This window comes from Achroia grisella, unplaced genomic scaffold (genome assembly GCF_030625045.1).
Source record: "Achroia grisella isolate CSIRO2021 unplaced genomic scaffold, CSIRO_AGI_Agris_v1 utg971, whole genome shotgun sequence".
NCBI lineage: Eukaryota > Metazoa > Arthropoda > Insecta > Lepidoptera > Pyralidae > Achroia > Achroia grisella.
This window is the reverse complement of record NW_026713077.1, coordinates 466,876-479,275: the sequence shown is the minus strand read 5'-3', so window position 1 is coordinate 479,275 and position 12,400 is coordinate 466,876. Positions and strand designations below refer to the sequence as shown.

Sequence of the window (12,400 nt, the reverse complement as noted above, 5' to 3'; positions counted from 1 at the left end):
CGCCTCCTTCGGACACATCCGCAGCGTGCTGCGGCCCGTGCTCACGTGAGTACACGGACACGGACACGGACACGGACACGACACCCTCACTGTAGTCATAGCGGCCGGCGGAGGCCTGTCTCAGGGAACTCATCGGACGCGCCTCCTTCGGACACATCCGCAGCGTGCTGCGGCCCGTGCTCACGTGAGTACACGGACACGGACACGGACACGGACACGACACCCTCACTGTAGTCATAGCGGCCGGCGGAGGCCTGTCTCAGGGAACTCATCGGACGCGCCTCCTTCGGACACATCCGCAGCGTGCTGCGGCCCGTGCTCACGTGAGTACACGGACACGGACACGGACACGGACACGACACCCTCACTGTAGTCATAGCGGCCGGCGGAGGCCTGTCTCAGGGAACTCATCGGACGCGCCTCCTTCGGACACATCCGCAGCGTGCTGCGGCCCGTGCTCACGTGAGTACACGGACACGGACACGGACACGGACACGGACACGACACCCTCACTGTAGTCATAGCGGCCGGCGGAGGCCTGTCTCAGGGAACTCATCGGACGCGCCTCCTTCGGACACATCCGCAGCGTGCTGCGGCCCGTGCTCACGTGAGTACACGGACACGGACACGGACACGACACCCTCACTGTAGTCATAGCGGCCGGCGGAGGCCTGTCTCAGGGAACTCATCGGACGCGCCTCCTTCGGACACATCCGCAGCGTGCTGCGGCCCGTGCTCACGTGAGTACACGGACACGGACACGGACACGGACACGACACCCTCACTGTAGTCATAGCGGCCGGCGGAGGCCTGTCTCAGGGAACTCATCGGACGCGCCTCCTTCGGACACATCCGCAGCGTGCTGCGGCCCGTGCTCACGTGAGTACACGGACACGGACACGGACACGACACCCTCACTGTAGTCATAGCGGCCGGCGGAGGCCTATCTGAGGCAGCTCGTCGAATGCACCTCCTACTGATAGAGATAACATTAATTTTGACTTTATTGTTCCAGCCATTTCGACCGACACGAATTGTGGGTGCCGAACGACTTTGCAGTACACACTTTCAAGATCATTATGTTCTCAATTCAGGTAATTATATATTTACTCTTTTTGACATCGATATGACTAACAATCAAGTCAGAAAAAAATAAACGTCCAATTATTAAACTATTTGCAATGTATATCACGGGCGTCGTAAACGTAGCTTCTAATTACAAGAGATACAGATGTCTCCAACGGTCGCCATTACCCTTCAGTTGGACCGTGGTTTGCTTGATGTCATTCCGTTTCATGTGAAAGTGTGAACAGAATAATCGAATAAGTGACGTGTAATACAATGCGACGGTTGTGACGCAGGCGCAGTACTCGTACAGCGTGGTGGAGGCGCTGATGCAGCACCTGGACGCGGCCGGGGCGCCCGCCGCAGACGCACGCGCCCGCACCAGGGTACGGGCCGCGCGCGCAGCAGTGCTCAGCAACATCGTCGCCATCGCGGCCGGCGACAGCGTCGGTACTGCTCCTCGTGTCCTAGTGGCCGGTGTCGGTACCGCTCCTCGTGTCGTACTCATCGGTCGCCCGCACCGGGGTCGGACCGCGCGCGCAGCAGTGCTCAGCAACATCGTCGCCATCGCGGCCGGCGACAGCGTCGGTACTGCTCCTCGTGTCCTAGTGGCCGGTGTCGGTACCGCTCCTCGTGTCGTAGTCCCCGGTCGCCCGCACCCGGGTACGGGCCGCGCGCGCAGCAGTGCTCAGCAACATCGTCGCCATCGCGCCACGGCGACAGCGTCGGACTGCTCCTCGTGTCACTAGTGGCCGGTGTCGGTACCGGCTCCTCGTGTCGTAGAACTCATCGCCCGCACTCCTTCGGACACATCCGCAGCGCGCGCAGCAGTGCTCAGCAACACGTCGCCATCGCGGCCGGCGACAGCGTCGGTACCCTGCTCCTCGTGTCATAGTGGCCGGTGTCGGTACCGCTCCTCGTGTCGTAGTCCCCGGACTCCCGAACAGGGGTCCGGGCGGCGCGCGCAGCAGTGCTCAGCAACATCGTCGCCATCGCGGCCGGCGACAGCGTCGGTACTGCTCCTCGTGTCCTAGTGGCCGGTGTCGGTACCGCTCCTCGTGTCGTAGTCTCATCGGTCGCCCGCACCGGGGTACGGGCATCGCGCGCAGCAGTGCTCAGCAACATCGTCGCCATCGCGGCCGGCGACAGCGTCGGTACTGCTCCTCGTGTCCTAGTGGCCGGTGTCGGTACCGCTCCTCGTGTCGTAGTCCCCGGTCGCCCGCACCGGGGTACGGGCCGCGCGCGCAGCAGTGCTCAGCAACATCGTCGCCATCGCGGCCGGCGACAGCGTCGGTACTGCTCCTCGTGTCCTAGTGGCCGGTGTCGGTACCGCTCCTCGTGTCGTAGTCCCCGGTCGCCCGCACCGGGGTACGGGCCGCGCGCGCAGCAGTGCTCAGCAACATCGTCGCCATCGCGGCCGGCGACAGCGTCGGTACTGCTCCTCGTGTCCTAGTGGCCGGTGTCGGTACCGCTCCTCGTGTCGTAGTCCCCGGTCGCCCGCACCGGGGTACGGGCCGCGCGCGCAGCAGTGCTCAGCAACATCGTCGCCATCGCGGCCGGCGACAGCGTCGGTACTGCTCCTCGTGTCCTAGTGGCCGGTGTCGGTACCGCTCCTCGTGTCGTAGTCCCCGGTCGCCCGCACCGGGGTACGGGCCGCGCGCGCAGCAGTGCTCAGCAACATCGTCGCCATCGCGGCCGGCGACAGCGTCGGTACTGCTCCTCGTGTCCTAGTGGCCGGTGTCGGTACCGCTCCTCGTGTCGTAGTCCCCGGTCGCCCGCACCGGGGTACGGGCCGCGCGCGCAGCAGTGCTCAGCAACATCGTCGCCATCGCGGCCGGCGACAGCGTCGGTACTGCTCCTCGTGTCCTAGTGGCCGGTGTCGGTACCGCTCCTCGTGTCGTAGTCCCCGGTCGCCCGCACCGGGGTACGGGCCGCGCGCGCAGCAGTGCTCAGCAACATCGTCGCCATCGCGGCCGGCGACAGCGTCGGTACTGCTCCTCGTGTCCTAGTGGCCGGTGTCGGTACCGCTCCTCGTGTCGTAGTCCCCGGTCGCCCGCACCGGGGTACGGGCCGCGCGCGCAGCAGTGCTCAGCAACATCGTCGCCATCGCGGCCGGCGACAGCGTCGGTACTGCTCCTCGTGTCCTAGTGGCCGGTGTCGGTACCGCTCCTCGTGTCGTAGTCCCCGGTCGCCCGCACCGGGGTACGGGCCGCGCGCGCAGCAGTGCTCAGCAACATCGTCGCCATCGCGGCCGGCGACAGCGTCGGTACTGCTCCTCGTGTCCTAGTGGCCGGTGTCGGTACCGCTCCTCGTGTCGTAGTCCCCGGTCGCCCGCACCGGGGTACGGGCCGCGCGCGCAGCAGTGCTCAGCAACATCGTCGCCATCGCGGCCGGCGACAGCGTCGGTACTGCTCCTCGTGTCCTAGTGGCCGGTGTCGGTACCGCTCCTCGTGTCGTAGTCCCCGGTCGCCCGCACCGGGGTACGGGCCGCGCGCGCAGCAGTGCTCAGCAACATCGTCGCCATCGCGGCCGGCGACAGCGTCGGTACTGCTCCTCGTGTCCTAGTGGCCGGTGTCGGTACCGCTCCTCGTGTCGTAGTCCCCGGTCGCCCGCACCGGGGTACGGGCCGCGCGCGCAGCAGTGCTCAGCAACATCGTCGCCATCGCGGCCGGCGACAGCGTCGGTACTGCTCCTCGTGTCCTAGTGGCCGGTGTCGGTACCGCTCCTCGTGTCGTAGTCCCCGGTCGCCCGCACCGGGGTACGGGCCGCGCGCGCAGCAGTGCTCAGCAACATCGTCGCCATCGCGGCCGGCGACAGCGTCGGTACTGCTCCTCGTGTCCTAGTGGCCGGTGTCGGTACCGCTCCTCGTGTCGTAGTCCCCGGTCGCCCGCACCGGGGTACGGGCCGCGCGCGCAGCAGTGCTCAGCAACATCGTCGCCATCGCGGCCGGCGACAGCGTCGGTACTGCTCCTCGTGTCCTAGTGGCCGGTGTCGGTACCGCTCCTCGTGTCGTAGTCCCCGGTCGCCCGCACCGGGGTACGGGCCGCGCGCGCAGCAGTGCTCAGCAACATCGTCGCCATCGCGGCCGGCGACAGCGTCGGTACTGCTCCTCGTGTCCTAGTGGCCGGTGTCGGTACCGCTCCTCGTGTCGTAGTCCCCGGTCGCCCGCACCGGGGTACGGGCCGCGCGCGCAGCAGTGCTCAGCAACATCGTCGCCATCGCGGCCGGCGACAGCGTCGGTACTGCTCCTCGTGTCCTAGTGGCCGGTGTCGGTACCGCTCCTCGTGTCGTAGTCCCCGGTCGCCCGCACCGGGGTACGGGCCGCGCGCGCAGCAGTGCTCAGCAACATCGTCGCCATCGCGGCCGGCGACAGCGTCGGTACTGCTCCTCGTGTCCTAGTGGCCGGTGTCGGTACCGCTCCTCGTGTCGTAGTCCCCGGTCGCCCGCACCGGGGTACGGGCCGCGCGCGCAGCAGTGCTCAGCAACATCGTCGCCATCGCGGCCGGCGACAGCGTCGGTACTGCTCCTCGTGTCCTAGTGGCCGGTGTCGGTACCGCTCCTCGTGTCGTAGTCCCCGGTCGCCCGCACCGGGGTACGGGCCGCGCGCGCAGCAGTGCTCAGCAACATCGTCGCCATCGCGGCCGGCGACAGCGTCGGTACTGCTCCTCGTGTCCTAGTGGCCGGTGTCGGTACCGCTCCTCGTGTCGTAGTCCCCGGTCGCCCGCACCGGGGTACGGGCCGCGCGCGCAGCATTGCTCAGCAACATCGTCGCCATCGCGGCCGGCGACAGCGTCGGTACTGCTCCTCGTGTCCTAGTGGCCGGTGTCGGTACCGCTCCTCGTGTCGTAGTCCCCGGTCGCCCGCACCGGGGTACGGGCCGCGCGCGCAGCAGTGCTCAGCAACATCGTCGCCATCGCGGCCGGCGACAGCGTCGGTACTGCTCCTCGTGTCCTAGTGGCCGGTGTCGGTACCGCTCCTCGTGTCGTAGTCCCCGGTCGCCCGCACCAGGGTACGGGCCGCGCGCGCAGCAGTGCTCAGCAACATCGTCGCCATCGCGGCCGGCGACAGCGTCGGTACTGCTCCTCGTGTCCTAGTGGCCGGTGTCGGTACCGCTCCTCGTGTCGTAGTCCCCGGTCGCCCGCACCAGGGTACGGGCCGCGCGCGCAGCAGTGCTCAGCAACATCGTCGCCATCGCGGCCGGCGACAGCGTCGGTACTGCTCCTCGTGTCCTAGTGGCCGGTGTCGGTACCGCTCCTCGTGTCGTAGTCCCCGGTGTCGGTACCCACCGAGAGAACAAGTCGCCGGTGTCGGTACCGCTCCTCGTGTCGTAGTCCCCGGTGTCGGTACCGCTCCTCGTGTCCTAGTGGCCGGTGTCGGTACCGCTCCTCGTGTCGTAGTCCCCGGTGTCGGTACCGCTCCTCGTGTCCTAGTGGCCGGTGTCGGTACCGCTCCTCGTGTCCTAGTGGCCGGTGTCGGTACCGCTCCTCGTGTCGTAGTCCCCGGTGTCGGTACCGCTCCTCGTGTCCTAGTGGCCGGTGTCGGTACCGCTCCTCGTGTCGTAGTCGTAGTTTGGAGTGCCATCTGCACTCGCCCCCTCCCGCCGATAGCATTTTAATAGACCGAAAAGGAATCCTATTACCTACTACATTACTTTATAATAGTCCTCGTATTTAATATTAATTTAGATGAATAGAGTACGAACGACTAATATTATTTTTTTATTATAGGTCCGTCTGTGTTGGAGATTATCAACAACCTACTAACAAATCTACGGACGTCAGTTGCCAGAGATTCAGAGGTACGTAATTATTTTTATATCACTGAAACAACGATCAAACCACGTGATAGTAAATGGGGAACCGTTGGATATACATAACAATAATTCCTGTATAATTCACACAACGTCATCTAGTCCCAATTTAGGCATAGCTTGTATTTAATACATTTTTTTTCCATTTATACAAATAAATAAAATTAAAGTGTCTATTTGTGTATATATTGAAACAACTTTCGGATGTACCATTGTTTATAAAAACAACTGAGATCCACAAAATACTTGATATTTCCATGGTTAAGGATGTAATTAATGACTACAGCAACAAATACAAATCACGACTACACAGGCACCCAAATAAATTCGTTGGGCAACTTACAATACCTGAAAACTTGCGTCGATTAAAGAAAAGGCGTGATATATTTGAGCAAGATAGTCAGACAGGACTGACTTTTAAGAGCGAGGAGCTGTTCTACTGAGAGCGGCACTCTACCTGTTACATACGGAATACCACATCTGCTTATAGTCCATGTGACTGATTGCAAGATATCTAATACGAAAAAAAAGTGTCTATTTGATTGACCCTACCGTTACCTTACCCTAACCAAATTAACAGCTGTTCATGAAATGCATATGAAAGTCTATACGGTACTTACATCAATTATAAGATTTTCTAATTTGTTGTCTCTATGCCTGTTTGCTCTTGCTAATCTCTGAAACGGATGGAACTATTTTGACTTTCACTCGCAGATAGCTAATGTTATAAGGAGTAACTTAGGCTACTCTTATTGTAGGAAATTTTATTTATAAAAAAATAGTTAAATTTCAAACAACTATGACATATATAATATACATAGAAAACACCCAGATCTCTATAATTATACTTATGAAGACAAAACGTTTGTATCGTACGTGGAATCGAACACACGACTATTATCAATTCGATCCTACCAAAATTTGCATCCTTCTAGGGATAGAACCCGCGACTATTGTAAGTAAAGCAGTGTGCTTAACTGTCTGACCATCGAGGTCAATACATGAATAGTAATATTTGTTTTTATCAATTCTAACAGAAAGAAACTGATGAGAAGTTGTACCAAGAAGCGTTGATCAACGCCCTGGGAGAGTTCTCGGACCACCTGCCTGATTTCCAGAAGATAGACATCATGATGTTCATAGTGAATAAGGTGCCGAGTATACAGCGGGGAGCCAAGAGCACCAAGGCGGATGCCATGCTGCAGAGTATACTGCTGAAGTCGCTGCTCAAGGTACGTTGAAAATGTAGATCTGGGGAGACAATATAAGGACATTTCCTTGCGTTACGAATTTAATTTCGCCTTACTAATATTGTAATCGCGAAAGTTTGTGATTATAGATGGTTAGATGCGTGTATGGATGTTTGTCACTTTTTCACGCAAAAATACAGAACGGATTATGAGTTGATTGATTTACAGAATAAATTTAAGAAGATTATTTAAATGACAAGCGTGATGCAAATAAAATTACTATAAAAAAAAAAAGGACATGATATACCTTACACATTCTAGAGATATGTAGTTCGCGATGGTGATAGTCCTAGGGACGGGTGGTGTTTTGTGATGGTAGTAGTTGTAGAGACGTGGTCGTCGTCGGCGGTAACGGTGGGCGTGTACGTGCGCAGGTGGGCTCGACGTACCGCACGACGGAGCTGAGCCGCGCGTTCCCGGCCGCGTTCCTGGACGCGCTGCTGCGGCTCTCCAGGGCCGAGCCGGCCGCGCGCGGCCTGCTGCAGCGCCTGCTGCACACGCTGCTCGACCGCCGCCGCAACGCAGCGCTGCTGCACACGCCCACGTGAGTACTACACTGCTGCACACGCTGCTCGACCGCCGCCGCAACGCAGCGCTGCTGCACGCGCCCACGTGAGTACTACACTGCTGCACACGCTGCTCGACCGCCGCCGCAACGCAGCGCTGCTGCACACGCCCACGTGAGTACTACACTGCTGCACACGCTGCTCGACCGCCGCCGCAACGCAGCGCTGCTGCACACGCCCACGTGAGTACTACACTGCTGCACGCGCTGCACTGCTGTACATACTACTCTGCTGCAAACGTTACACTGCTGTACATGCTGCACTGCTGCATGAGCCCAAGTAAACATAATCTATACAAATTAAGAAAATTAAACTATTGCTTTTATGATTTTTTGACTGTCTACTTGCTAATCTCTGAAACACCTGGACCTATTTTGACGAGATTTTCACTCACTCGCAGATAACTAATATTATGAGGAATAACTTAGATTACTTTTGTTTTAGAACTTTTATTTATAAAATATTGTTTAATAACAATAACATTTGTATTACAGCGTGGACTACGCAGAGCTCGGTCTCACTGTGGAGAAGTGTTCACGACAAGATTTAATATTCATCAGCAAACATGGCTACGCTATATTCAGCTCGCTGTACGAAGGTAATTTATAATATATTTATTATTTATTTATGATCAACCACCAACCAGTTTTGTAACAATTATTTACATACCTACAAATTTATTTATTTTCATGTAATGATTTATGATCTAGAACATAAAATTATTTATAGCAAATGTTATATAAAAAACCTAAATTAACTGTTCATGATAATCAAATATATTAATAAAGACATATCAATAGCCGGATGTTATGACACAGTCCAAAGGTATACCTTTGGACTGTGTCATAACTTCCGGCTAGAGTAGAGGCGAAAAATAAACTCACAAAGACTTATAACTATATACCTTATTTTTATATAATTTTTTTAATAAGCTCTTTGGGCTGAAACTCTGTGAATGTGTATTTGAAAGAAAAAATAGCCTAAATAATTAAAAATGCTATCTAAGGCCACTATTCCATGCGGACGAAGTCAGCTAGTTAGTGTATGAATAATTTTTTGTCAGTATGTTGATATTTATTTATTTGAATGTACACATTTCAGGTTTGCAGCTGGAATCGAACACGTTAGAAAATATCGAAGCTATATACACGACTCTTGCGCTGCTGTGCATTGAGGTCGGCTCGGAAGAGACCGTATGTGATATAATGCAACTCATTTTGGCGTAAGTTTTTAGTGCATTTTTTTATAATAGATAGATAGACAGAAAGAAAGAAAGAAAGAAAGAAAGAAAGAAAGAAAGAAAGAAAGAAAGAAAATTATTTTATTCAGTGCAATGTAAAAAATACAATATAAACAACAAACGAAAAAAAAGCGCAAATAAAATGTACATATAATTAAACTTAAAAATAATTAAAAATAAACATAAAATAATCATTTTTTACATCCATAGTATGCACTGAAATGGCTCCACTCAGCTTTAATGTATGTCCTAGACAGATAGATGTATTTTTTATTGAATTATAAACAAAGGTGAATAAGCAACCAACTCAACGTAAAGCTACAGATAAAACAGCGCTGATATTTTGTAACAAATAACTTTTGAACTGTTATACTGATAGAGTAACAAATACCATGGTACACTTCTGATATGGTCAAGTACTTTTTTATTTTACGGATGATAAGGGAATGGTGAAATTATCCGCGCTAACGGTATACGCTAGCGTATCCATAGAGGTCAGGTCAGTTTGTATCGTGCCAGAAATTCACGATGGTGTCCAGGAGAGAAAGTGTGGAGGACATAGTGTATTGCTAGCAATAGAGCTACTATCCTTATTACCAATTCCAAAATAGTAATATGTATGGTCTGGATGAAGAAACACCCATATCCTCTGGGATTTTATAATACATTTCATATGTGTCCATTAAAATGGTATAATATATAATGGTATATATAATACTAGGAGCATTGTGAAGGCCTTCTTTTTGGAGTTTCTAGATGAGCCTTCTTTTATAAATTTAATTTGTCTTGAGATTGTGGTCAATCGTTTTAGTGTTCTAGCTCCTGAAAGTACCAAACAGATAATTAACCGTTAATAACGAATAATACATATAAACTGGTTGGTTAAAATTCTTAACAATCGATTTCGCATCTATACTTATATCTCTACTTGGTTTCCCTGCAAATCGATTACTTATTTGTATTTATTACCCCTTATGACTGCTGATTAATATCTATAAAGATATGTGATGTACAGCTTCTCAATACATTTTTCTCAATCGTCTTGTGATGAGTCTATGTCCGAATGAGTAGTAGAATAAAAAAAATTGGCTATTCAAAAGTGCTTAAGTTTATTGGAATAAAGATTATTTGTATTGTATTGTACAGCATCCAGCAGTCGTCGATATCGAACCCGGTGCTGACGGTGGCGCAGAAGTGCCAGCTGCAGGTCGTGGCCATCTCTCTGGCTGCGTTGCTTCCGCACGTGTTACCCCTGCCTCTCGCACGTCTCCAAGATTACATCGATAAGGTATCATATCGTTTAAACACTTTACAGTATGTAATATAGGACGCTAGAGAGAAAATATTAATATTTAAATGTCAGGTTACCTCCTATTTAAAAAATAGTAATATAGTCTGTTTTTTAATCTCGGAGACTAAATGGACAGATGTAAATGTCAAATATTTTAAATAATGTTACCACCTGTAGCGGGGTAGTTTATTTTATTTATTATTTATTATACCTGCGATATTGATTTATTGAATCGTATTTTTTTTTTATTTTATACAATTAGTTTCTATGCACTTTTTCAGTTTTCTATGAAATTTCCACAACATATTTTAAATACTTAATTCTTACGGTATTGAGTTACAAACCAACATTTTATAAATTTTTTATTCGCTTTTTTTATCTTTTTTTGTACCTCTATGTATGACATTAATATAAATACTTGCGGTAATCGGCGTGTTCCGTGCGCCAGATAATCTGGTCTCGCCGTGAGGAGGCGCCGCACCTGCTGCCCCCGCTGCGCGCCGAGTACCCGCAGCTGGGCCCCGCCGCGCTGCCCGACAAGCTGCCCTACCTCATGATGGACCAGGTCACCACCCCACACCACACCACCTACTACTTATCACCACCACTATTACCTACCTCCACATGACATGTCTGTCGCCGCTGCGCGCTGTGTACTTAACTATTTCAATCAGCCGTAATAAGCTCTGTTTATCTGTGGACTAAAGTGTGGTATTTGAATTAATATTGTTAATTTGACATACTAATATAAGTAAGAAACTATTTCTTACAATTTGTTTGTAGTAGTTGTTATTTTCACAAATTTAAACTACTGAGATATATCTTATGTATAAAAATCTCGTTACGTTACCATACTTCTTCCAAACAGCTTGATCGATTTTTATGAAATTTTATATGCATATTCAGTAGGTCTGAGAATCGGCTACTATTTATTTTTCATACCCCTAAGTGACAACGCCTAACATATTTTTTTTATTTTTTGACAAAATTTTTTTTATAGTTTTTATTATGTGTTATTAAAAAATACATACGACCCTAAATTTTCACCCTTCTATCACCAGCCCCTAATTTTTTATAGTGTTATTAATTTATATGACAAAACAACGTTTGCCGGGACAGTTAGTTTTACTATAAAAATATAGTGTAATACTTAAAAAGTTAGTAATACATAATTTGAAAATAATAAACCCACAAGAAACTCGATTCTTGTTTAATGATTTTGTATCGATTGACTGATCGAACTGTGGTTATAATTGAAACATATGTGTGGATTTATAATGAGAAAAACTTATACGGGAAAGTTGTCTCTAGTTTAATGATGTCATATCGAATGCTTGCACGCATAGTGCTCATAGTTAAGATAGCTCGAGTCTTAGCTGTGAGCCGTATGCGTGGAGCGGTACCGGTGGTGACTGGTGACGAGTGTGTCGGTGGTGTGTGGTGTGCAGATGGCGGTGGCGGAGTGCGTGGCGGCGAGCGGCGTGGAGGCGGGGCGGCTGCAGGCCGCGTCACCGTACGACGCCGGCGCCGCGCTCGCCGCGCACCGGCACAGCTGGCTCGACACAGGTACGTACGCTCGCACCGCACCGACACAGCTGGCTCGACACAGGTACGTACGCTCGCACCGCACCGACACAGCTGGCTCGACACAGGTACGTACGCTCGCACCGCACCGACACATCTGGCTCTGGCTCGACACAGGTACGTACGCTCGCACCGCACCGACACAGCTGGCTCGACACAGGTACGTACGCTCGCACCGCACCGACACAGCTGGCTCGACACAGGTACGTACGCTCGCACCGCACCGACACAGCTGGCTCGACACAGGTACGTACGCTCGCACCGCACCGACACAGCTGGCTCGACACAGGTACGTACGCTCGCACCGCACCGACACAGCTGGCTCGACACAGGTACGTACGCTCGCACCGCACCGACACAGCTGGCTCGACACAGGTACGTACGCTCGCACCGCACCGACACAGCTGGCTCGACACAGGTACGTACGCTCGCACCGCACCGACACAGCTGGCTCGACACAGGTACGTACGCTCGCACCGCACCGACACAGCTGGCTCGACACAGGTACGTACGCTCGCACCGCACCGACACAGCTGGCTCGACACAGGTACGTACGCTCGCACCGCACCGACACAGTACACAGGTACGTACGCT

At 52.5% G+C, this 12,400-nt stretch overlaps 1 protein-coding gene across 1 annotated transcript in view; it reads left to right on the top strand.

Moving 5' to 3' along the window:
- LOC131854160 (protein EFR3 homolog cmp44E) overlaps positions 1-12,400 on the top strand; it is a 32,604-nt gene that overhangs the window by 13,209 nt on the left and 6,995 nt on the right. Inside the window, exons 7-16 of the mRNA XM_059205290.1 lie at positions 1,016-1,094; positions 1,362-1,515; positions 5,793-5,863; positions 6,913-7,107; positions 7,500-7,669; positions 8,186-8,289; positions 8,793-8,913; positions 10,078-10,219; positions 10,671-10,787; positions 11,671-11,788. Of these exons, the coding sequence (XP_059061273.1) occupies positions 1,016-1,094; positions 1,362-1,515; positions 5,793-5,863; positions 6,913-7,107; positions 7,500-7,669; positions 8,186-8,289; positions 8,793-8,913; positions 10,078-10,219; positions 10,671-10,787; positions 11,671-11,788 (1,271 nt within the window). The remainder of the gene's footprint in view (positions 1-1,015; positions 1,095-1,361; positions 1,516-5,792; positions 5,864-6,912; positions 7,108-7,499; positions 7,670-8,185; positions 8,290-8,792; positions 8,914-10,077; positions 10,220-10,670; positions 10,788-11,670; positions 11,789-12,400) is intronic.